The sequence below is a fragment of the Nerophis ophidion genome, linkage group LG05 (assembly GCF_033978795.1).
Source record: "Nerophis ophidion isolate RoL-2023_Sa linkage group LG05, RoL_Noph_v1.0, whole genome shotgun sequence".
Taxonomy (NCBI): Eukaryota; Metazoa; Chordata; class Actinopteri; order Syngnathiformes; family Syngnathidae; genus Nerophis; species Nerophis ophidion.
Genome location: NC_084615.1, coordinates 74,403,683 through 74,428,460, shown reverse-complemented (window position 1 = coordinate 74,428,460; position 24,778 = coordinate 74,403,683). Strand labels below are relative to the sequence as shown.

The window sequence follows — 24,778 nt, the reverse complement described above, 5'->3', positions numbered from 1 at the left end:
TGGCGAAAGTGGATCTAACATAGTAGTGAGAGTCCCGTCCATAGTGGGGTCAGCAGGAGACCAGGTCATTCATCGTTTGATTGATTGACGTATTGACTATCGACCCAGTCCTACAATTCTATTGCCTTTTTTAATGCCTCTGGACATTGACCTTGATGGTTTTTAATTCCTTTTAAAGGGTAACTGCACTTTTGGGGAATTTTGCTGATTGTTCACAATCATCATGAGAGAAAAGAACACTAGTCTTTTTTTTTCTTCTTTTTTTTCAGTTTTTAAAGGCCTACTGAAATGAGATTTTCTTATTCAAACGGGGATAGCAGGTCCATTTTATGTGTCATACTTGATCATTTCGCGATATTGCCATATTGTTGCTGAAAAGGATTTAGTAGAGAACATCGACGATAAAGTGCGTAACTTTTGGTCGCTAAAAAAAAAGCCTTGCCTTTACCGGAAGTAGCAGACGATGTGCGTGTGACGTCACGGGTTGTAGGGCTCCTCACATCCTCACATTGTTTACAATCATAGCCTCCAGCAGCAAAAGCTATTCGGATTGAGAAAGCGACGATTCCTCCATTATTTTGAGCGAGGATGAAAGATTTGTGGATGAGGAAAGTTAGAGTGTGGCACTGAGAAAAAGAAAAAAAAAAGCGACGGCTCCTGGCGGCGGCAGTAGGTGCATTTCAAATGTAATTAGACACATTTACTAGGATAATTCTGGAAAATCCCGTCCATAGTGGGGTCAGCAGGAGACCAGGCCATTTATCGTTTGATTGATTGACGTATTGACTATCGACCCAGTCCTACAATTCTATTGCCTTTTTTAATGCCTCTGGACATTGACCTTGATGGTTTTTAATGCCTTTTAAAGGGGAACTGCACTTTTTTGGAATTTTGCGGATTGTTCACAATCATCATGAGAGAAAAGAACACTAGTCTTTTTTTTCTTCTTTTTTTTCTGATTTTAAGGCCTACTGAAATGAGATTTTCTTATTTAAACGGGGATAGCAGGTCCATTCTATGTGTCATACTTGATCATTTCGCGATATTGCCATATTTTTGCTGAAAAGGATTTAGTAGAGAACATCGACGATAAAGTGCACAACTTTTGGTCGCTAAAAAAAAGCCTTGCCTTTACCGGAAGTAGCAGACGATGTGTGTGTGACGTCACGGGTTGTAGGGCTCCTCACATCCTCACATTGTTTACAATCATAGCCTCCAGCAGCAAAAGCTATTCAGATCGAGAAAGCGACGATTTCTCCATTATTTTGAGCGAGGATGTAAGATTCGTGGATGAGGAAAGTTAGAGTGTGGCACTGAGAAAAAGAAAAAAAAAAGCGACGGCTCCTGGCGGCGGCAGTGGGTGCATTTCAAATGTAATTAGACACATTTACTAGGATAATTCTGGAAAATCCCGTCCATAGTGGGGTCAGCAGGAGACCAGGTCATTTATCGTTTGATTGATTGACGTATTGACTATCGACCCAGTCCTACAATTCTATTGCCTTTTCTAATGCCTCTGGACATTGACCTTGATGGTTTTTAATGCCTTTTAAAGGGGAACTGCACTTTTTTGGAATTTTGCTGATTGTTCACAATCATCATGAGAGAAAAGAACACTAGACTTTTTTTTTCTTCTTTTTTTTCTGATTTTAAAGGCCTACTGAAATTACATGTTCTTATTCAAACGGGGATGGCAGGTCCATTTTATGTGTCATACTTGATCATTTCGCGATATTGCCATATTTTTGCTGAAAAGGATTTAGTAGAGAACATCGACGATAAAGTGCACAACTTTTGGTCGCTAAAAAAAAAAGCCATGCCTTTACCGGAAGTAGCAGACGATGTGCGTGTGACGTCACGGGTTGTAGGGCTCCTCACATCCTCACATTGTTTACAATCATAGCCTCCAGCAGCAAAAGCTATTCGGATCGAGAAAGCGACGATTTCTCCATTATTTTGAGCGAGGATGTAAGATTCGTGGATGAGGAAAGTTAGAGTGTGGCACTGAGAAAAAGAAAAAAAAAGCGACGGCTCCTGGCGGCGGCAGTGGGTGCATTTCAAATGTAATTAGACACATTTACGAGGATAATTCTGGAAAATCCCATCCATAGTGGGGTCAGCAGGAGACCAGGTCATTTATCGTTTGATTGATTGACGTATTGACTATCGACCCAGTCCTACAATTTTATTGCATTTTCTAATGCCTCTGGACATTGACCTTGATGGTTTTTAATGCCTTTTAAAGGGGAACTGCACTTTTTTGGAATTTTGCTGATTGTTCACAATCATCATGAGAGAAAAGAACACTAGTCTTTTTTTTTTCTTCTTTTTTTTCTGATTTTAAGGCCTACTGAAATGAGATGTTCTTATTTAAACGGGGATAGCAGGTCCATTATATGTGTCATACTTGATCATTTCGCGATATTGCCATATTTTTGCTGAAAAGGATTTAGTAGAGAACATCGACGATAAAGTGCGCAACTTTTGGTCGCTAAAAAAAAAAGCCTTGCCTGTACCGGAAGTAGCAGACGATGTGCGTGTGACGTCACGGGTTGTAGGGCTCCTCACATCCTCACATTGTTTACAATCATAGCCTCCAGCAGCAAAAGCTATTCGGATCGAGAAAGCGACGATTTCTCCATTATTTTGAGCGAGGATGTAAGATTCGTGGATGAGGAAAGTTAGAGTGTGGCACTGAGAAAAAGAAAAAAAAAGCGACGGCTCCTGGCGGCGGCAGTGGGTGCATTTCAAATGTAATTAGACACATTTACGAGGATAATTCTGGAAAATCCCATCCATAGTGGGGTCAGCAGGAGACCAGGTCATTTATCGTTTGATTGATTGACGTATTGACTATCGACCCAGTCCTACAATTTTATTGCATTTTCTAATGCCTCTGGACATTGACCTTGATGGTTTTTAATGCCTTTTAAAGGGGAACTGCACTTTTTTGGAATTTTGCTGATTGTTCACAATCATCATGAGAGAAAAGAACACTAGTCTTTTTTTTTCTTCTTTTTTTTCTGATTTTAAAGGCCTACTGAAATTAAATTTTCTTATTTAAACGGGGATAGCAGGTCCATTCTATGTGTCATACTTGATCATTTCGCGATATTGCCATATTTTTGCTGAAAAGGATTTAGTAGAGAACATCGACGATAAAGTGCGCAACTTTTGGTCGCTAAAAAAAAAGCCTTGCCTTTACCGGAAGTAGCAGACGATGTGCGTGTGACGTCACGGGTTGTAGGGCTCCTCACATCCTCACATTGTTTACAATCATAGCCTCCAGCAGCAAAAGCTATTCGGATCGAGAAAGCGACGACTTCTCCATTATTTTGAGCGAGGATGTAAGATTCGTGGATCAGGAAAGTTAGAGTGTGGCACTGAGAAAAAGAAAAAAAAAAGCGACGGCTCCTGGCGGCGGCAGTAGGTGCATTTCAAATGTAATTAGACACATTTACTAGGATAATTCTGGAAAATCCCGTCCATAGTGGGGTCAGCAGGAGACCAGGTCATTTATCGTTTGATTGATTGACGTATTGACTATCGACCCAGTCCTACAATTCTATTGCCTTTTTTAATGCCTCTGGACATTGACCTTGATGGTTTTTAATGCCTTTTAAAGGGGAACTGCACTTTTTTGGAATTTTGCTGATTGTTCACAATCATCATGAGAGAAAAGAACACTTGTCTTTTTTTTTCTTCTTTTTTTTCTGATTTTAAAGGCCTACTGAAATTACATTTTCTTATTTAAACGGGGATAGCAGGTCCATTTTATGTGTCATACTTGATCATTTCGCGATATTGCCATATTTTTGCTGAAAAGGATTTAGTAGAGAACATCGACGATAAAGTGCGCAACTTTTGGTCGCTAAAAAAAAAAGCCTTGCCTGTACCGGAAGTAGCTGTTGCCCCCGCGACCCGACCTCGGATAAGCGGAAGATGATGGATGGATGGATGGATGGATAGAATATAAAACATGTTTTCAGTTATTTCACCTTTTTTCTGTTAAGTACATAACTCCTCATGTGTTCATTCATAGTTTTGATGCCTTCAGTGACAATCTAGAATGTAAATAGTCATGAAAATAAAGATAACGTGTTGAATGAGAAGGTGTGTCCAAACTTCTGGCTTGTACTGATGTCAAAATGCCAAATATCGGCGCCACTTCCATGTCAAATATAGCTCGCAACTTAAAGCAAAACAATTAGCTCAGACACAGCTCTTATCTCAAAATACCAGTAAGTCGAAACACCTCTGTATTTCATATCAGCGTTATGATTAGTGTTTTAGGACAAAAGCAGTGGTGCGGATGGGTTCACACACCTGACATTTGGTGGAGCGGCTGGTTGTCTTTGAACCAGGTGAGGCGGGGCAGAGGCCTTCCCTCCACCTCACACTCCATGCGCAGCGATTCGGTCACATTCACAGTCTGGTTGGTGAGGCTGCGCTTGTACCGAGGCGCCTCCAAGCCTGTGGAGTAAAAGAGTCAGGTTGGAGCAGACGAAAAGAAGCACAACTGAATTGTGTGCGAAATATGTAAAAACTCTGTGGATCAGAGGTGTCGAACTCATTTTGGGGGCCACATGGAGAAAAAAATCTACTCCCAAGTGGGTTGAACTGGTAAAATCACGGCACGATAACTTAAAAATAAAGATAAAGTGTTACTAAAACGGCCTTCTTTCATCTCCGTAATATCGCTAAAATTCGCTCCATTCTGTCCACTAAAGACGCTGAGATCATTATCCATGCGTTTGTTACGTCTCGTCTCGATTACTGTAACGTATTATTTTCGGGTCTCCCCATGTCTAGCATTAAAAGATTACAGTTGGTACAAAATGCGGCTGCTAGACTTTTGACAAGAACAAGAAAGTTTGATCACATTACGCCTGTACTGGCTCACCTGCACTGGCTTCCTGTGCACTTAAGATGTGACTTTAAGGTTTTACTACTTACGTATAAAATACTACACGGTCTAGCTCCATCCTATCTTGCCGATTGTATTGTACCATATGTCCCGGCAAGAAATCTGCGTTCAAAGGACTCCGGCTTATTAGTGATTCCCAAAGCCCAAAAAAAGTCTGCGGGCTATAGAGCGTTTTCCGTTCGGGCTCCAGTACTCTGGAATGCCCTCCCGGTAACAGTTTGAGATGCCACCTCAGTAGAAGCATTTAAGTCTCACCTTAAAACTCATTTGTATACTCTAGCCTTTAAATAGACTCCCTTTTTAGACCAGTTGATCTGCCGTTTCTTTTCTTTTTCTTCTATGTCCCACTCTCCCTTGTGGAGGGGGTCCGGTCCGATCCGGTGGCCATGTACTGCTTGCCTGTGTATCGGCTGGGGACATCTCTGCGCTGCTGATCCGCCTCCGCTTGGGATGGTTTCCTGCTGGCTCCGCTGTGAACGGGACTCTCGCTGCTGTGTTGGATCCGCTTTGGACTGGACTCTTGCGACTGTGTTGGATCCATTATGGATTGAATTTTCACAGTATCATGTTGGACCCGCTCGACATCCATTGCTTTCCCCCTCTCCAAGGTTCTCATAGTCATCATTGTCACCGACGTCCCACTGGGTGTGAGTTTTCCTTGCCCTTATGTGGGCCTACCGAGGATGTCGTAGTGGTTTGTGCAGCCCTTTGAGACACTAGTGATTTAGGGCTATATAAGTAAACATTGATTGATTGATTGATAACTTCAGATTGCTTTCTTTGTTTAAAAATAGAACAATCACATTCTGAAAATGTGCAAATCATGTTTTTTTTTTTTACATTTACATGTCGCAGTTAATAGTATTCTATCTTTTATTTGTCATTATTTATACTTTCTGAAATAATTATGTGAAAATGTTCATCAGTCAACTCATTGGTGTTAATTTTCAATCTATCACGGTAAAAAAATAATATCAAAATCAAATTACAGGATGTAGTTTGCTCATTTTCCTCAACTGGTGCACTAACTTCATGTGGTTTTTATTTTTTACATCCATCCATCCATTTTCTACCACTTATTCCCTTTTGGGGTCGCGGGGGGCGCTAGCACCTATCTCAGCTACAATCGGGCGGAAGGCGTGTACACCCTGGACAAGTCGCCACCTCATCGCAGGGCCAACACAGATAGACAGACAACATTCACACTCACATTCACACACTAGGACCAATTTAGTGTTGCCAATCAACCTATGCCCACATGTAGCATAATCTACAAATACACAAAGAATTGCTATTACGACATTTATTGCAGTGTTTTTGAACCACTGTGCCACAGATTCAGTCCGGTGTGCTGTAGGAGATTATCTAATTTCACTTATTCGGGCTAAAATTATTTTTTGCACACCAGTAATAATAGTCTGTTAATTTTTGTGTTGCTGTTGAGTGTCAGTGCTGTCTAGAACTCGGCAGAGTAACCGTGTAATACTTTTCCCTATCAGTAGGTGGCAGCCGGTAGCTAATTGCTTTGCAGATGTCGGAAACAGCGGGAGGCAGCGTACAGGTAAAAAAGTGTCTAATGCTCAAACCAAAAATAAACAAAAGGTGAGTGCCACTAAGAAAAGGCATTGAAGCTTAGGGAAGGCTATGCAGAACAAAGTAAACAAAAACAGAATGCTGGACGACAGCAAAGACTTACTGTGGAGAAAAGACGGCGTCCACAATGTACATTCGAACATACCATGAATTGATTAACGTGGACTCCGAGTTAAACAAGTTGAAAAACGTATTCGGGTGTTACCATTTAGTGGTCAATTGTACGGAATATGTACTGTACTGTGCAATCTACTAATAAAAGTTTCAATCAATCAATCAATCAAACATGACATGACAATCAACGATGTCCCCACAAAGAAGGATAAAAACAACTGAAATAGCGCAAGACAAGAACTCCAAATAAGTCACGGCGTGATGTGACGGTACACCTACTTTGAGACAAGAGCTATAGTGATGCATGCCTGGTTATGGTTTGAAGTCATATCCAACACTTGCGACAACTTTTTACTGTCAACTGAGTTTAGTTTTTCAATGATTTCTGCTGTGGTGTGCCTCGATCTTTTTTTTCAACGCAAAAAATTGTGCCTTGGCTCAAAAAAGGTTGAAAAACACTGCTCTAGTGGACACATTTACGACAGGGGTTTCTTTCAATACAAAATTTCGGCTCATTTTTATACTTGGCAAACTCATACTGGATAAAACCTGTTTGCGGGTCTGAAGCATACTTGCCAACCCTCCCGGATTTTCCGGGAGACTCCCGAAATTCAGCGCCTCTCCCGAAAACCTCCCGGGACAAAATTTTCTTCCGAAAATCTCCCCAAATTCAGGCAGAGCTGGAGGCCACGCCCCCTCCAGCTCCATGCGGACCTGAGTGACGTGCCGACAGCCTGTTTTCACGTCCGCTTTCCCCCAGTATAAACAGCGTGCCTGCCCAATTATGTTATACCTGTAGAATGATCGAGGGCGAGTTCTTGTTTTTTTATGTGGGCAGTTTCATTAACGTCCTCCCAGCGTGGTAACAACACACAACAACAGCAGTCACGTTTTCGTCTACCGTAAAGCAGTTTGTCTGCCGTAAACAGCAATGTTGTGACACTCTTAAACAGGACAATACTGCCATCTACTGTATCAATCAATGTTTACTTATATAGCCCTAAATCACTAGTGTCTCAAAGGGCTGCACAAACCACAACACAAACCACTACGACATCCTCGGTAGGCCCACATAAGGGCAAGGAATACTCACACCCAGTGGGACGTCGGTGACAATGATGACTATGAGAACCTTGGAGAGGAGGAAAGCAATGGATGTCGAGCGGGTCTAACATGATACTGTGAAAGTTCAATCCATAATGGATCCAACACAGTCGCGAGAGTCCAGTCCAAAGCGGATCCAACACAGCAGCGAGAGTCCCGTTCACAGCGGAGCCAGCAGGAAACCATCCCAAGCGGAGGCGGATCAGCAGCGCAGAGATGTCCTCAGCCGATACACAGGCAAGCAGTACATGGCCACCGGATCGGACCGGACCCCCTCCACAGGGGAGAGTGGGACATAGAAGAAAAAGAAAAGAAACGGCAGATCAACTGGCCTAAAAAGGGAGTCTATTTAAAGACTAGAGTATACAAATGAGTTTTAAGGTGAGACATAAATGCTTCTACTGAGGTGGCATCTCGAACTTTAACCGGGAGGGCATTCCAGAGTACTGGAGCCCGAAATGAAAACGCACTATAGCCCGCAGACTTTTTTTGGGCTTTGGGAATCACTAATAAGCCGGAGTCCTTTGAAGGCAGATTTCTTGCCGGGACATATGGTACAATACAATCGGCAAGATAGGCTGGAGTTAGACCGTGTAGTATTTTATACGTAAGTAGTAAAACCTTAAAGTCACATCTTAAGTGCACAGGAAGCCAGTGCAGGTGAGCCAGTACAGGCGTAATGTGATCAAACTTTCTTGTTCTTGTCAAAAGTCAAGCAGCCGCATTTTGTACCAACTGTAATCTTTTAATGCTAGACATGGGGAGACCCGAAAATAATACGTTACAGTAGTCGAGGCGAGATGTAACAAACGCATGGATAATGATCTCAGCGTCTTTAGTGGACAGAATGGAGCGAATTTTTGCAATATTACGGAGATGAAAGAAAGCCGTTTTAGTAACGCTTTTAATGTGTGACTCAAAGTACATCCATCCATCCATCCATCTTCTTCCGCCCATCCGAGGTCGGGTCGCGGGGGCAGCAGCCTAAGCAGGGAAGCCCAGACTTCCCTCTCCCCAGCCACTTCGTCTAGCTCTTCCCGGGGGATCCCGAGGCGTTCCCAGGCCAGCCGGGAGACATAGTCTTCCCAACGTGTCCTGGGTCTTCCCCGTGGCCTCCTACCGGTTGGACGTGCCCTAAACACCTCCCTAGGGAGGCGTTCGGGTGGCATCCTGACCAGATGCCCGAACCACCTCATCTGGCTCCTCTCGATGTGAAGGAGCAGCGGCTTTACTTTGAGTTCCTCCCGGATGGCAGAGCTTCTCACCCTATCTCTAAGGGAGAGCCCCGCCACACGGTGGAGGAAACTCATTTCGGCCGCTTGTACCCGTGATCTTATCCTTTCGGTCATGACCCAAAGCTCATGACCATAGGTGAGGATGGGAACGTAGATCGACCGGTAAATTGAGAGCTTTGCCTTCCGGCTCAGCTCCTTCTTCACCACAACGGATCGGTACAATGTCCGCATTACTGAAGACGCCGCACCGATCCGCCTGTCGATCTCACGATCCACTCTTCCCCCACTCGTGAACAAGACTCCTAGGTACTTGAACTCCTCCACTTGGGGCAGGGTCTCCTCCCCAACCCGGAGATGGCACTCCACCCTTTTCCGGGCGAGAACCATGGACTCGGACTTGGAGGTGCTGATTCTCATTCCGGCCGCTTCACACTCGGCTGCGAACCGATCCAGTGAGAGCTGAAGATCCCCGGCCAGATGAAGCCATCAGGATCACATCATCTGCAAAAAGCAGAGACCTAATCAAAGTACAGAGTTGGGTCGAAAATAACCCTAACCCTAACTGTACATGCATATAAACACGCCCCCGCCTCCATCTCCTGAAATCGGAGGTCTCAAGTTTGGCAAGTATGGCCTGAAGGGGCCGACGGGCATTACGTCTGACGCCCCTACTGTAGATTATGCACGATGTCGACTCACGGCGGTGCGGAGAGGGCAGGGGTGAAGAAAACATTAGTGTACATGTGGCAGGCACTCAGGCGAGGTTACAATATGTAAAAAAGACGCGCATTTTGTGTTCTGCCCTGCGGCGCCTCGGCTCCCGTTTATGTCCCGATGATGCAAGTGCACGCTTCATTAATGTTTGTGTTAGTCCGCAGACAAGCCTGCCCATGAATGCTTTACCCCGGTGCGTCCATTTCTTTCATCCCTCACCTTTAACAGACATATATCGGAACAGACAGTGCTTCTCGCCGCTCCGTCTGCTCTGAGCCTCGCACACATAGTGACCCTCGTCCTGCAGCTGTACGGCGGGGATGGTGAAGTCCAGGACCCAGCTGTTGGACGGCTCCTGGAAGGAGAGCTGTCCGTCAAGGCCGAGGGCGTAGAGGTGCACGCTCCTGCAGTCCAGCTCCTGGGGCTTGCCCTGCAGGGCCAGGGGGTCCAGGCGGTACCAACGCAGCTGCTCATAGGTGTAGTTATCCGCACTGCAGCTTAAAGACGCCGTCTCCTGCTCCAGGGGATTCTCAGATGGATGCACATCCACGCTGAACCCCTCAGGGATGGCTGGGATCGTAGGAAAAAAGAAAACATTTAATGTGAAAGCAGCACGGAAAGTCCTTAAAATATTTTTCTTATTCTTCTCTTCCAGTGATGTATGGCCAGCTGCTTCTTCTTGACCTGACCTTTGATAATATGATGTTCACACTGTCATGTTGTCATGTTTTTCTCAGAAAAACGCTGACATTTTTCTGAAGGTAAATCTACAAACCCCGTTTTCATATAACATGTGTTTCAAACTCTGGCCCGCCGTGTAATTTCATTTGGCCCTTGAGGCAGTATGAAATTAACAGAGCTGGCTAACACCCCATTCACCACTAATACTCATACTTGCCAACCCTCCCGATTTTCCCTGACTCTCAAATTTCAGTGCCCCTCCCGAAAATCTCCTGGGGTAAACATTCTCCCAAATTTCTCCCCATTTCTACCCGGACGACAATATTGGGGGCGTGCATTAACGGCACTGCCTATAGGGTCCTCTACAACCTGTCGTCACGTCTGCTTTTCCTACATAGAACTAGCGTGCCAGCCTAGTCACAAAATATATGCGGCCTTTACACACACGCACACAAGTGAATGCAACGCCTACTTGTTCAACAGCCATACAGGTCACACTGAGGGTGGCCGTATTAACAACTTTAACAATCTTACAAATATGCACCACACTGTGAACCCACACCAAACAAGAATAGCAAACACATTTTGAACATCTGCACCGTAACAACATAAACACAACAGAACGAATGCCCAGAACCCCTTGCGGCACTAACTCTTCCGGGACGCTACAATATACCCCCCCACCCCCCAAGCAATAATTAAAATGTTGTCCGTTTTTCTTTATTAGTTTTTTTGCTTATCCATTTAGGAAATTTTAAAGCTTTTGACATTCCAATGGTAAAAAAAGACTAATGACAAATAAGTTTATTGCATTTGAAAGGGTGTTTTACTCATGCACTTTCTCTTGCTACTTCAAGGCTTGAATGTTTGATTAATTTGTTATTGCTATTTTATTTGCAAATGTATTATTAGCCTGTGGAAAAAGTTTATTTTTATATTTACCTCAGAGGGCTGCAAATAGAAAAGAGGCATTCCATTTTTATTTAAATTGTATTTGATTTTTTGGGCTTCACGGTGGCAGAGGGGTTAGTGCGTCTGCCTCACAATACGAAGGTCCTGCAGTCCTGGGTTCAAATCCAGGCTTGGGATCTTTCTGTGTGGAGTTTGCATGTTCTCCCCGTGACTGCGTGGGTTCCCTCCGGGTACTCCGGCTTCCTCCCACTTCCAAAGACATGCACCTGGGGATAGGTTGATTGGCAACACTAAATTGGCCCTAGTGTGTGAATGTGAATGTTGTCTATCTGTGTTGGCCCTGCGATGAGGTGGCGACTTGTCCAGGGTGTACCCCGCCTTCCGCCCGATTGTAGCTGAGATAGGCGCCAGCGCCCCCCGCGACCCCGAAAGGGAATAAGCGGTAAAAAATGGATGGATGAATGGGCTTGCCGGTTGCCGCTGTAACACCGCATTCACCACTAATACTCATACTTGCCAACCCTCCCGATTTCCCCTGACTCCCAAATTTCAGTGCCCCTCCCGAAAATCTCCTGGGGTAAACATTCTCCCGAATTTCTCCCCATTTCTACCCGGATGACAATATTGGGGGCGTGCATTAACGTCACATAGGTAGTCAAATGCCATTTTCTCAAACACATTACAAACGCCAAGTCAAATCAGCTCTGTTATTTTCCGTTTTTTCGACTGTTTTCCGTACCTTGGAGACATCATGCCTCGTCGGTGTGTTGTCGGAGGGTGTAACAACACGAACAGAGACGGATTCAAGTTGTCTTACGTGGATTGTGCATCGATTAGCACGGCTAATCGATGCTAACATGCTATTTAGGGTAGCTGTATGTACATTTGTAGCTATATTTGCATCCAGCCTTTCCCTCCACCCACATTTAATGCCAAACAAACACTTACCAATCGACGGATTTAAGTTGCTCCAGTGTCACAAGATGCGAAAGTCCTGATCGTTTGGTCCGCACATTTTACCGGCGACGCTAATAAGGCAGCCATGCTATGGGCCACTTCATTAGGTACACCCACGCTATGGCCGAATAGCGTCAATAGCTATTCACTCAATAGCTTCAATTTCTTCTTCAATTTCTGCCTCCGTACTCCGACCATCTTTTTCAATACATGCGTAATCTGTTGAATCGCTTAAACCGCTGAAATCCGAGTCTGAATCCGAGCTAATGTCGCTATATCTTGCTGTGGTAACCGCCATGTTGTTTGTATTGGCAGCCCTGTATGACGTCACAGGGAAATGGATAGTGGTTTCGAAGATAGCGAAAATAAGGCACTTTAAAGCTTTATTTAGGGATATTCCGGGACCGGTACAATTTTTTTAAAAACTTCAAAAAATACAACAAGCCACTGGGAACTGATTTTTATTGTTTTTAACCCTTTTGAAATTGTGATAATGTTCCCCTTTAACTTGCCCAGGTCTGATCTAATGCAATGTTCAGTTTTCAAGGGTATCATTTATATTCTTGTGGTGCCAATAGAAATTTCACATTATCATCTTTATAAAGGCAAAATTCTGAATTGAATGTTGTTCTATTGTTACTTCCATATTTTCACGTAAGGCTTTAACTTTTCCAATTCCAGGAAATACTTCTTTGAGCGCCACACTTGTGCAACATTGGCCTATTCAATAATAGATTTATGTTTTTCTGCACCAAAAAAAGATGTTGCTGTTGAATTTTTTAACGCCACCTCCCAAGCCTGTGTGCAAATTTTGATGCACAAATATAATGATATTGCAAACCTGGATTAGTAACACTAAAACAAGCAGCAAGTATCAATTTGGGGTTCTAGCAGGGAGAAAAAAGTGTGTCCGACATACTCACTGGTTACGTAGAAGTAAATCAGCCGCTCGTCTTTGCCCACTTTGTTCTCTGCAGAGCATTTGTACAGCAGCGAAACGCTGGCGTTGCGAATCTGCAGCCGGCTCACAGTCTGTCAAGATGACAAAAGGTGGAGTGAGTAGACCCCAAGCTGATTGGGAGCACTGACAGGCTGAAGACGGCAAACGCCACTCAGATACAACTGAAAACAACACAAGTGTGCGAGTTCCCTGCAGAGGTGAGGACGTGCACACGTGCGTCTGGGTGTGTTTACACGCAATCCTCGCAGGAAGCCTGCAGAGGAAGACTGGTTCTAAATATTTCTGCTGTGGAAATGGGTCCTGATTGACAAATTTTGCTATGCAGCTCAGAATTCGCGACGCTTCCATCCAAACATCCCAGTTTCACAAATGAGACCGTTGTTGTTTGTTCTCATTTACATTCTCACAATGTCACCAGGGGCCTCATGTAGGAGTCACATGGATTATAGTACTAAAAATGGACATTTGTTCAAATCCAGAAAACAATTCAGATGTATTAAATTGTTCGCACGCACAAATCCAAGCACATTTGTTTTTTTACGTCAAGATCAATTTCATTTTGGGCATTTTTTACATTTATGGCTGTTTTCCGTCTTTGCTTCCCGGCTTACCTCTACGTCATTCCTGGGTGCATTTTTGACATTTTGAGCTATTTGGCCCTTCCTGGGACTTATGATACTCCAACCTGGGTAGGTCTTTTTAACAATATTGGGCATTTTTTTACATTTTGCACTATTTTTCGCATTTTGGCTTTCGCCGGTACTTATGGGACTCAAACCGGGGGCCTCATGTAGGAGTCACATGGATTATAGTACTAAAAATGGACATTTGTTCAAATCCAGAAAACAATTCAGATGTATTAAATTGTTCGCACGCACAAATCCAAGCACGTTTGTTTTTTCACGTCAAGATCAATTTAATTTTGGGCATTTTTTACATTTATGGCTGTTTTCCCTCTTTTCTTCCCGGCTTATCTGTGCGTCATTCCTGGGTGCATTTTTGACATTTTGAGCTATTTGGCCCTCCCCGGGACTTATGAGACTCCAACCTGGGTAGTTATTTTTAACAGTATTGGGCATTTTTTACATTTTGCACTATTTTTCACATTTTGGGCATTTTTTACATTTATGGCTGTTTTCCCTCTTTTCTTCCCGGCTTACCTCTACGTTATTCCTGGGTGCATTTTTTACATTTTGGGCTATTTGGCCCTCCCTGGGACTTATAAGACTCCAACCTTTGTAGGTATTTTTAACAATATTGGGCATTTTTTACATTTTGCACAATTTTTCACAATTTGGCTTTCGCCGGTATTTATGGGACTCAAACCAGGGGCCTCATGTAGGAGTTGCATGGATTATATTACTAAAAATGGACATTTGTTCAAATCCAGAAAACAATTCAGATGTATTAAATTGTTCACACGCACAAATCCAAGCACGTTTGTTTTTTACGTCAAGATTAATTTCATTTTGGGCATTTTTTATATTTATGGCTGTTTTCCCTCTTTTCTTCCCGGCTTACCTCTACGTCATTCCTAGGTGCATTTTGGACATTTTGGGCTATTTGGCCCTCCCCGGGACTTATGAGACTCCAACCTTTGTAGGTATTTTTAACAATATTGGGCATTTTTTTTACATCTTGCACTATTTTTCACAATTTGGCTTTCGCCGGTACTTATGGGACTCAAACCAGGGGCCTCATGTAGGAGTTGCATGGATTATATAACTAAAAATTGACATTTGTTCAAATCCAGAAAACAATTCAGATGTATTAAATTGTTCACACGCACAAATCCAAGCACGTTTGTTTTTTTACGTCAAGATTAATTTCATTTTGGGCATTTTTTACATTTAAGGCTGTTTTCCCTCTTTTCTTCCCGGTTTATCTCTACGTCATTCCTGGGTGCATTTTTGACATTTTTTAGCTATTTGGCCCTTCCTGGGACTTATGAGACTCAAACCTGGGTAAGTATTTTTAACAATATTGGGCATTTTTTAAATTTTGCACTATTTTTCACATTTTGGCCATTTTGGCTTTCGCTGGTACTTATGGGACTCAAACCAGGGGCCTCATGTAGGAGTTGCATGGATTATATTACTAAAAATGGACATTTGTTCAAATCCAGAAAACAATTCAGATGTATTAAATTGTTCACACGCACAAATCCAAGCATATTTGTTTTTTAACGTCAAGATTAATTTCATTTTGGGCATTTTTTACATTTATGGCTGTTTTCCTTCTTTTCTTCCCGGCTTACCTCTACGTCATTCCTAGGTGCATTTTGGACATTTTGGGCTATTTGGCTCTCCCCGGGACTTATAAGACTCCAACCTGGGTAGGTATTTTTAACAATATTGGGCATTTTTTTACATTTTGCACTATATTTCGCATTTTGGCTTTCGCCAGTATTTATGGGACTCAAACCAGGGGCCTCATGTAGGAGTTGCATGGATTATAGTACTAAAAATGGACATTTGTTCAAATCCAGAAAACAATTCAGATGTATTAAATTGTTCACACGCACAAATCCAAGCATATTTGTTTTTTAACGTCAAGATTAATTTCATTTTGGGCATTTTTTACATTTATGGCTGTTTTCCCTCTTTTCTTCCCGGCTTACCTCTACGTCATTCCTGGGTGCATTTTTGACATTTTGAGCTATTTTGCCCTCCCCGGGACTTATGAGACTCCAACCTTTGTAGGTATTTTTAACAATATTGGGCATTTTTTTTACATTTTGCACTATTTTTCGCATTTATGCTTTCGCCGGTACTTATGGGACTCAAACCAGGGGCCTCATGTAGGAGTTGCATGGATTATATTACTAAAAATGGACATTTGTTCAAATCCAGAAAACAATTCTGATGTATTAAATTGTTCACACGCACAAATCCAAGCACATTTGTTTTTTTTACGTCAAGATTAATTTCATTTTGGGCATTTTTTACATTTAAGGCTGTTTTCCCTCTTTTCTTACCGGCTTACCTCTACGTCATTCCTGGGTGCATTTTTGACATTTTGGGCTATTTTGCCCTCCCCGGGACTTATAAGACTCCAACCTGGGTAGGTATTTTTAACAATATTGGGCATTTTTTTACATTTTGCACTATATTTCGCATTTTGGCTTTCGCCAGTATTTATGGGACTCACACCAGGGGCCTCATGTAGGAGTTGCATGGATTATAGTACTAAAAATGGACATTTGTTCTAACCCAGAAAACAATTCAGATGTATTAAAGTGTTCACACGCACAAATCCAAGCACATTTGTTTTTTTACGTCAAGATTAATTTCATTTTGGGCATTTTTTACATTTATGGCTGTTTTCCCTCTTTTTCTTCCCGGCTTACCTGTAAGTCATTCCTGGGTTTATTTTGGACATTTTGGGCTATTTGGTCCTCTCCGGGACTTATACGACTCCAACCTGGGTAGTTATTTTTAACAATATTGGGCATTTTTTTACATTTTGCAGTATTTTTCGCATTTTGGCTTTCGCCAGTATTTATGGGACTCAAACCAGGGGCCTCATGTAGGAGTTGCATGGATTATATTACTAAAAATGGACATTTGTTCAAATCCAGAAAACAATTCAGATGTATTAAAGAGTTCACACAAATCCAAGCACATTTGTTTTTTTTAAGTCAAGATCAATTTAATTTTGGGCATTTTTTACATTTATGGCTGTTTTCCCTCTTTTCTTCCCGGCTTACCTGTAAGTCATTCCTGGGTGCATTTTTGACATTTTGGGCTATTTGGTCCTCTCCGGAATTTATGAGACTCCAACCTGGGTAGGTATTTTTAACAATATTGGGCATTTTTTTACATTTTGCACTATATTTCGCATTTCGGCTTTCGCCGGTACTTATGGGACTCAAACCAGGGGCCTCATGTAGAGTTGCATGGATTATATTACTAAAAATGGACATTTGTTCAAATCCAGAAAACAATTCAGATGTATTAAATTGTTCACACGCACAAATCCAAGCACGTTTGTTTTTTCACGTCAAGATCAATTTAATTCTGGGCATTTTTTACATTTATGGCTGTTTTCCCTCTTTTCTTCCCGGCTTACCTCTACGTCATTCCTGGGTGCATTTTTTACATTTTGAGCTATTTGGCCCTCCCCGGACTTATGATATTCCAGCCTGGGTAGTTATTTTTAACAGTATTGGGCATTTTTTACATTTTGCACTATTTTTCACATTTTGGGCATTTTTTACATTTATGGCTGTTTTCCCTCTTTTCTTCCCGGCTTACCTCTACGTTATTCCTGGGTGCATTTTTGACATTTTGGGCTATTTTGCCCTCCCTGGGACTTATGATACTCCAACCTGGGTAGGTATTTTTAACAATATTGGGTATTTTTTTACATTTTGCACTATTTTTCGCATTTTGGCTTTCGCCGGTACTTATGGGACTCAAACCAGGGGCCTCATGTAGAGTTGCATGGATTATATTACTAAAAATGGACATTTGTTCAAATCCAGAAAACAATTCAGATGTATTAAAGAGTTCACACAAATCCAAGCACGTTTGTTTTTTAACGTCAAGATCAATTTCATTTTGGGCATTTTTTACATTTATGGCTGTTTTCCCTCTTTTCTTCCCGGCTTACCTCTACGTCATTCCTGGGTGCATTTTGGACATTTTGGGCTATTTGGCCCTCCCCGGGACTTATGAGACTCCAACCTGGGTGGTTATTTTTAACAGTATTGGGATTTTTTTTTACATCTTGCACTATTTTTCACAATTTGGCTTTCGCCGGTACTTATGGGACTCAAACCAGGGGCCTCATGTAGGAGTTGCATGGATTATATTACTAAAAATGGACATTTGTTCAAATCCAGAAAACAATTCAGATGTATTAAAGTGTTCACACGCACAAATCCAAGCATATTTGTTTTTTAACGTCAAGAATAAATTCATTTTGGGCATTTTTTACATTTAAGGCTGTTTTCCCTCTTTTCTTCCCGGCTTACCTGTAAGTCATTCCTGGGTGCATTTTTGACATTTTGAGCTATTTGGCCCTCCCCGGGACTTAGGAGACTCCAACCTGGGTAGGTATTTTAAACAATTTCGGGCATTTTTTACATTTTGGTCTATTTTTCACATTTTGGCCATTTTGGCTTTTGCCGGTGCTTATGGGACTCAAACCAGGGGCCTCATGTTGGAGTTGCATGGATTATATTACTAAAAATGGACATTTGTTCTAACCCAGAAAACAATTCAGATGTATAAAAGTGTTCACACGCACAAATCCAAGCACGTTTGTTTTTTTACGTCAAGATTAATTTCATTTTGGGCATTTTTTACATTTAAGGCTGTTTTCCCTCTTTTCTTCCCGGCTTACCTCTACGTCATTCCTGGGTGCATTTTTGACATTTTGAGCTATTTTGCCCTCCCCGGGACTTCTGAGACTCCAACCTTTGTAGGTATTTTTAACAATATTGGGCATTTTTTACATTTTGCACTATTTTTCACAATTTGGCTTTCGCCGGTACTTATGGGACTCAAACCAGGGGCCTCATGTAGGAGTTGCATGGATTATATTACTAAAAATGGACATTTGTTCAAATCCAGAAAACAATTCAAATGTATTAAAGAGTTCACACAAATCCAAGCACATTTGTTTTTTTTACGTCAAGATCAATTTCATTTTGGGCATTTTTTACATTTATGGCTCTTTTCCCTCTTTTCTTCCCGGCTTATCTGTGCGTCATTCCTGGGTGCATTTTTGACCTTTTGGGCATTTTGGCTCTCCTGGGAATTATAGGACTTAAACCCGGGGAGGAATTTTTGATCATATTGGGCATTTCTTAACATTCATGGCCGTTTTTCCTCTTTTCTTCCCGGCTTATCTGTGCGTCACTCCTGGGTGTATTTTTTTTACATTTTGGGCTATTTGGCCCTCCCCGGGACTTATGGGACTCTAACCGGGTAGATATTTTTAACAATATTGGGCATTTTATACATTTTGGTCTATTTTTTACCTTTTCTTACTGGCGTACCTGTGTATCATTCCAGGGTCTATTTTTGACGTTTTGGGCATTTTGGCTTTCGCCGGTACTTATGGGACTCAAACCAGGGGCCTCATGTTGAGTTGCATAGATTATATTACTAAAAATGGACATTTGTTCAAATCCAGAAAACAATTCAGATGTATTAAATTGTTTACACGCACAAATCCAAGCAAATTTCTTTTTTACAACTCCATTTTGGGCATTTTTGACATTTATGGCTATTTTCCCTCTTTTATTCCCGGCTTACCTGTGCATCATTCCTGGGTGCATTTTCGACATTTTGAGCATTTTGGCTCTTCCCCTGACTTATGGGTATTTTTGACAGTATTGGGCATTTTTTTACATTTTGGTCTGTTTTTCGCCTTTTCTTCCCGGCGTACCTGTGCGTCATTCCCGAGTATATTTTTGAAATTTTGGGCATTTTAGCTCTCCCCGGGACTCATGGGACTCAAACCCGGGTAGGTATTTTTGATAATTTTCAGCATTTTTTTTACATTTATGGCTGTTTTCCCTTTTTTTCCCCCCCCCGGCATACCTGTGCGTCATTCCTGGGTGTACTTTTGATATTTTGGGCATTTTGGGTCTTCCCCTGGCCTATGGGACTCCAAGTATTTTCGACAAAATTTTGCTTTTTTTACATTTTGGTCTGTTTTTCACTTTTTCTTCCAGGCTTGCCTGTGCCTCATCCGTGGGTGAATTTTTGACATTTTTGCATTTTGTCTCTCTCTCTTTCTTTCTCTCTCTCTCTCTCTCTCTCTCTCTCTCCCTCTTTCTCTCTCTCTCTCCCTCTCTCTCTCTCCTTTTGAGACTCAAACCTGGATCTTTTTGGGCATTTTTGACATTTATGTCTTTTTTCCCTCTTTTCCCGCATCACAATAGACTAGGAGGTGTTTCTTTCTCTTCGGATCAAATGACAGGAGTGAGATAGATATAAAGCCTGCTATCATTGCTGTGTCTCCAGGAACTGAAGACACGCTGAAATAAAACGGATGGGTTGGGTCAGGAAGGTTAAGAGGAAGATAGATGTGCGTGGGCAAAAAGACCTGAAATAGTGCTGCACCACAATTGAAAAGAAAACTTTAGCAGAGGTGTCTGACTGTTATTTCACCCTATATAATTATAACTTGTGTAATTTACAACATACAGTACAGGCCAACAGTTTGGACACACTTCATTTCAATGCATTTTCCTTATTTTCATGACTGTTTACATTGTAGATTGTCACTGAAGGCATCAAAACTATGACACCTGTGAAGTGAAAACCCTTGTCATTTAGAAAATGCCAAGTGTGCAAAACAGTAATTAATATAAAACATGTTTTATTTTACTTTTTTTGTTAAGTACATAACTCCACGTGTTCATTCATAATTTTGATGCCTTCAATGACAATCTACAATGTAAATATAGCGATGAAAATAAAGAAAACGTGTTGAATGAGAAGGTGTGTGCAAACTTTTGGCTTGTACTTTATGTTCATTACTTTATTCAGATAAGAGTTTCATGTGAAAATGATGTAATATGGAAAGGCTCACTTCCTACTGATCCACGGCAGATTGGTAATAAAATGGATCGATAGACTTGTCTGAAACATTTAAACATGCCAGCATATCACAAAGCATAGAACATACTTTGACTCTTGTTTAATTACTCATTTTATTATAACAACCCAGGAGAGCTTCTTATGATAGGAGCACATTCTTTCTCAGCCATTAAACCGACTTCCGCTGCTGCCCGCTAGAGTCCAAGGAACACAGTTTGCTTCTTTTAACGGTGACAATGGGTGTTATTTAATCTGTAGAGGGATTTTTTTGATGTTAAAAACATGTTAAGAAAGTTGAAAACTTGTTTTTTATGCTCTAGATTTGAAAATATTAAATTCATAATGAATAATTCCTAGTTTACAGAAATTCGTTTACAAATAAACAAATAAACAGCGATAAACTTCAAAATAAAATCTTAGTTGTTTACTGTATTACTTTTGGCGACCAGAAGAAGATTTGGCTATGGGAGCCCGCCTGAGTGTGTGCGTGAAAGACACGACCAACAAAGTTCAGTAAGTTTATATTTAGATATCAAGAAGTAATGTATTAATATTTTACAAATTATGGAAATATTTGGGTTTACTATAAATTATCATGTCTTTACAATAAATAAAAGACTACGTTGACATCTACAATTTATTTCAATCTAATATGTGTTGAATAATGTCCAAAGTTTATATGAAAAGGTAAAAAAACAAGTTGACAGTTCGAAAGAGAAATGTGTTCCATCTCTCCTACTGCATTGAAGTCAATTCAAAACCGCGCATTCTTTAAAAAAGTAAACAAAACACAATAAATGGGAAAAAACTATGAACAAATTAATATATTTTTTACATTATATTTCCATCCATCCATTTTCTACTGCTTATTCCCTTTCGGGGTCGCGGGGGGCGCTGGCGCCTATCTCAGCTACAATCGGGCGGAAGGCGGGGTACACCCTGGACAAGTTGCCACCTCATCGCAGGGCCAACACAGATAGACAGACAACATTCACACTCACATTCACACACTAGGGCCAATTTAGTGTTGCCAATCAACCTATCCCCAGGTGCATGTTTTTGGAAGTGGGAGGAAGCCGGAGTACCCGGAGGGAGCCCACGCACTCACGGGGAGAACATGCAAACTCCACACAGAAAGACCCCGAGCCTGGATTTGAACCCAGGACTGCAGGACCTTCGTATTGTGAGGCAGACGCACTAACCCCTCTGCCACCGTGAAGCCTACATTATATTTTAGGGCTAAAAACGGGCTACAGCAGGGGTGTCAAACTCAAATACAGAGTGGGCCAAAATGTAAAACTGAACAAAGCCGCGGGCCAAGGTTGAACAAATGAACCTTTTAATAGGGACCCAAACACATTTTGCATTGAATATTAAACAAGCAAGGCTTATATAACTTTTTAGTGATATGCAAAATTGAGTTTCAAATAATATTAATAATAATAAAAAAATATCAAGGGCATATTAAATACAATTTTAATACAAATTGAATGGCTAGTTTCTATTTGCAGCCTTCAGAGGTAAATATCAAAATAAACGTTTCCACAGGCTAATAATACATTTGAAAATAAAATAACAATAATGAATCAAACATTCAAGCCTTGAAGTAGCAAGAGAAAGTGCATGAATAAAACGTTCATTATTGCTCAGTTTGCTACACTGATTTGCTTTAACACTGAATATGGAACAAGCAACACTTATATAACTTTGTAGTGCAAAATCAACTTTCAAAACCAAACGAAAAACCATCAATGGTATATTAAATAAAATTAAAAAAAAATTAAATGCCTCTTTTCTATTTGCAGCCTTCTGAGGTAAATATCAACATCAACTTTTTCCACAGGCTAATAAATTTGAAAACAAAAACAATGAGGTGGGCGGGGTTTGGTGGTAGCGGGGGGGTGTATATTGTAGCGTACCGGAGTATTTGTTTATGTTGTGTTACGGTGCGGATGTTCTCCCGAAATGTGTTTGTCATTCTTGTTTGCAGTGGGTTCACAGTGTGGCGCATATTTGTAACAGTGTTAAAGTTGTTTATACGGCCACCCTCAGTGTGACCTGTGTGGCTGTTGACCAAGTATGCTTGCATTCACTTGTGTGTGTGTGTGTACAAGACGCATCTATTATTTGGCTTGACCCGGCACGCTGTTTGTATGGGGGGAATGTGGACGTGACGACAGGTTGTAGAGGACGTTAAAAGCAATTCCTTAGAGGCACGCCCCTAATATTGTTGTCCGGGTGGAAATGGGGAGAAATTCGGGAGAATGGTTCCCCCGGGAGATTGTCGGGAGGGGCACTGAACTTCGGGAGTCCCTCAGGAAAATTGGGAGGGCTGGCAAGTATGAGTATTAGCCGTGAATGCGGTGTATAATACCGGCGGGCCAGCTCTAATGTTAGTTTGGTATTGCCTCAAGGGCCAAATTAAATTACACGGCGGGCCAAATTTTGCCGGCGGGCCAGAGTTTGACATCAATGGGCTACAGTATAAACTTAAATTATGATGTTTTGAAAATACAGCCATAAATATGGTATGTGACGGCGTTCGAAGTGATGCTAATTTTTCACTTACCTCCGATGGCCATTTCTAAATGGACGCGGCCGCAATGCTACTTAAACGAACTAAAACTGTTACAAATAAAATGTTGACTCGTTGCTAAATTGAAGTTCAGCAGAAACCAAATATTTTTGTATCCATGAAGAAATTCAGCCCATCAACAGGCATGTGATATTTTCGTCTATAATCGGATATCCGTCTTTTTTATCTCTGTAAAAATATAAAAAAAATGTTTCCGTTTTTCTCCGTTTTTTCCCGACCTACAATGTGCGTTTAAAGTCTTGATCAGTCTCTTTGCCATACCTGCCAACAACTACGGTTTTCCCTTAATGAGTACGGTTTTTGAAAATCCGAGTTTTCTCATTGTCATCCCTTTGGGTTGAGTTTTTTTCTTGCCCTGATCTGAGCCGTGGATGTAGTTGTGGCTTGTGCAGCCCTTTGAGACATTCGTAAATTAGGGCTATATAAGTAAACATTGATTGACTGGTAAAAACTAAGGTTTTCCATTAAAAACTATTCACTAAAAAAAACAAAACTACGCAGCGAAGAAACTCCATGGGCAGGGGACAAACTATATGGGGAACATCAATGATCCTCGGTTGGTTTACGTATAAGAAAATCTTGGATTGGTTGGTTGGTTCACTATAATGAGTCACAATTGGTTCAGATTATGGCAAAACATTACGAACAGGCCAATCAGAGGCACGATAGGGCGGGTCATCGAACCAGGAAGGGAAATCACAACAAATGACGACGAGAAAGTCTGAGAAGGGAAGAGGGAAAAAAAACTAGTGGAAGATGGCAGATGTTCTCTTCCTTCTTTTAGCTATGTAAACGGCGTACAGGATACCCACAATGCATCTACTTGGCAACATTTGAATCAAACAATGCCCAACACATTCATTTTAGTTGTTAACCATCTAAGCCAGGGGTAGGGAACCAATGGCTCTAGAGCCAGATGTGGCTCTTTTGATGACTGCATCTGGCTCTCAGATACATCTTAGTTGACATTGCTTAACACGGTAAGTAATGAATAATTCCGCTGGTAATCACAGTGTCTAAAAAAACGTTCAAAATATAAAACATTCTCATGCATTTAAATCCATCCATCCATCCAGTTTCTACCGCACCTGTTCAAGAAGTCGCATTAATGGTAAGAAGTATTATATTTATTGTTGGTTAGCTTCAGAAAAACAATGTTATTAAAAAGAACAAGAGACTAATTATACTCTAAAAATGTTGGTATTACTTAAAAATGCACGCATTTAGTTGTATTGGGTATTAAAAAAATATTATATGGCTCTCACGGAAATACTTTTTTAAATATTTGGCTTGTATGGCTCTCTCAGCCAAAAAGGTTTCCGACCCCTGATCTAAGCCCAAATGAAAAATGCTCTTGAAATGGAAGACGTGGAATACACATACACATGCTACAGTATATATAGATGTGACTTTAAGGTTTTACTA

The 24,778-nt window shown here is 41.4% G+C and overlaps 1 protein-coding gene across 3 annotated transcripts in view; it reads right to left on the bottom strand.

Annotated features, from left to right (window-relative positions):
- Nucleotides 1–24,778, bottom strand: part of flt4 (fms related receptor tyrosine kinase 4) — a 313,067-nt gene that overhangs the window by 74,019 nt on the left and 214,270 nt on the right. For all 3 annotated transcript variants that reach the window (XM_061901973.1, XM_061901974.1, XM_061901976.1), the window contains 3 exons: nt 13,161–13,269; nt 9,907–10,257; nt 4,327–4,473 (listed from right to left, as the gene is read on the bottom strand). In XM_061901973.1, the coding sequence (XP_061757957.1) occupies nt 4,327–4,473; nt 9,907–10,257; nt 13,161–13,269 (607 nt within the window). The remainder of the gene's footprint in view (nt 1–4,326; nt 4,474–9,906; nt 10,258–13,160; nt 13,270–24,778) is intronic.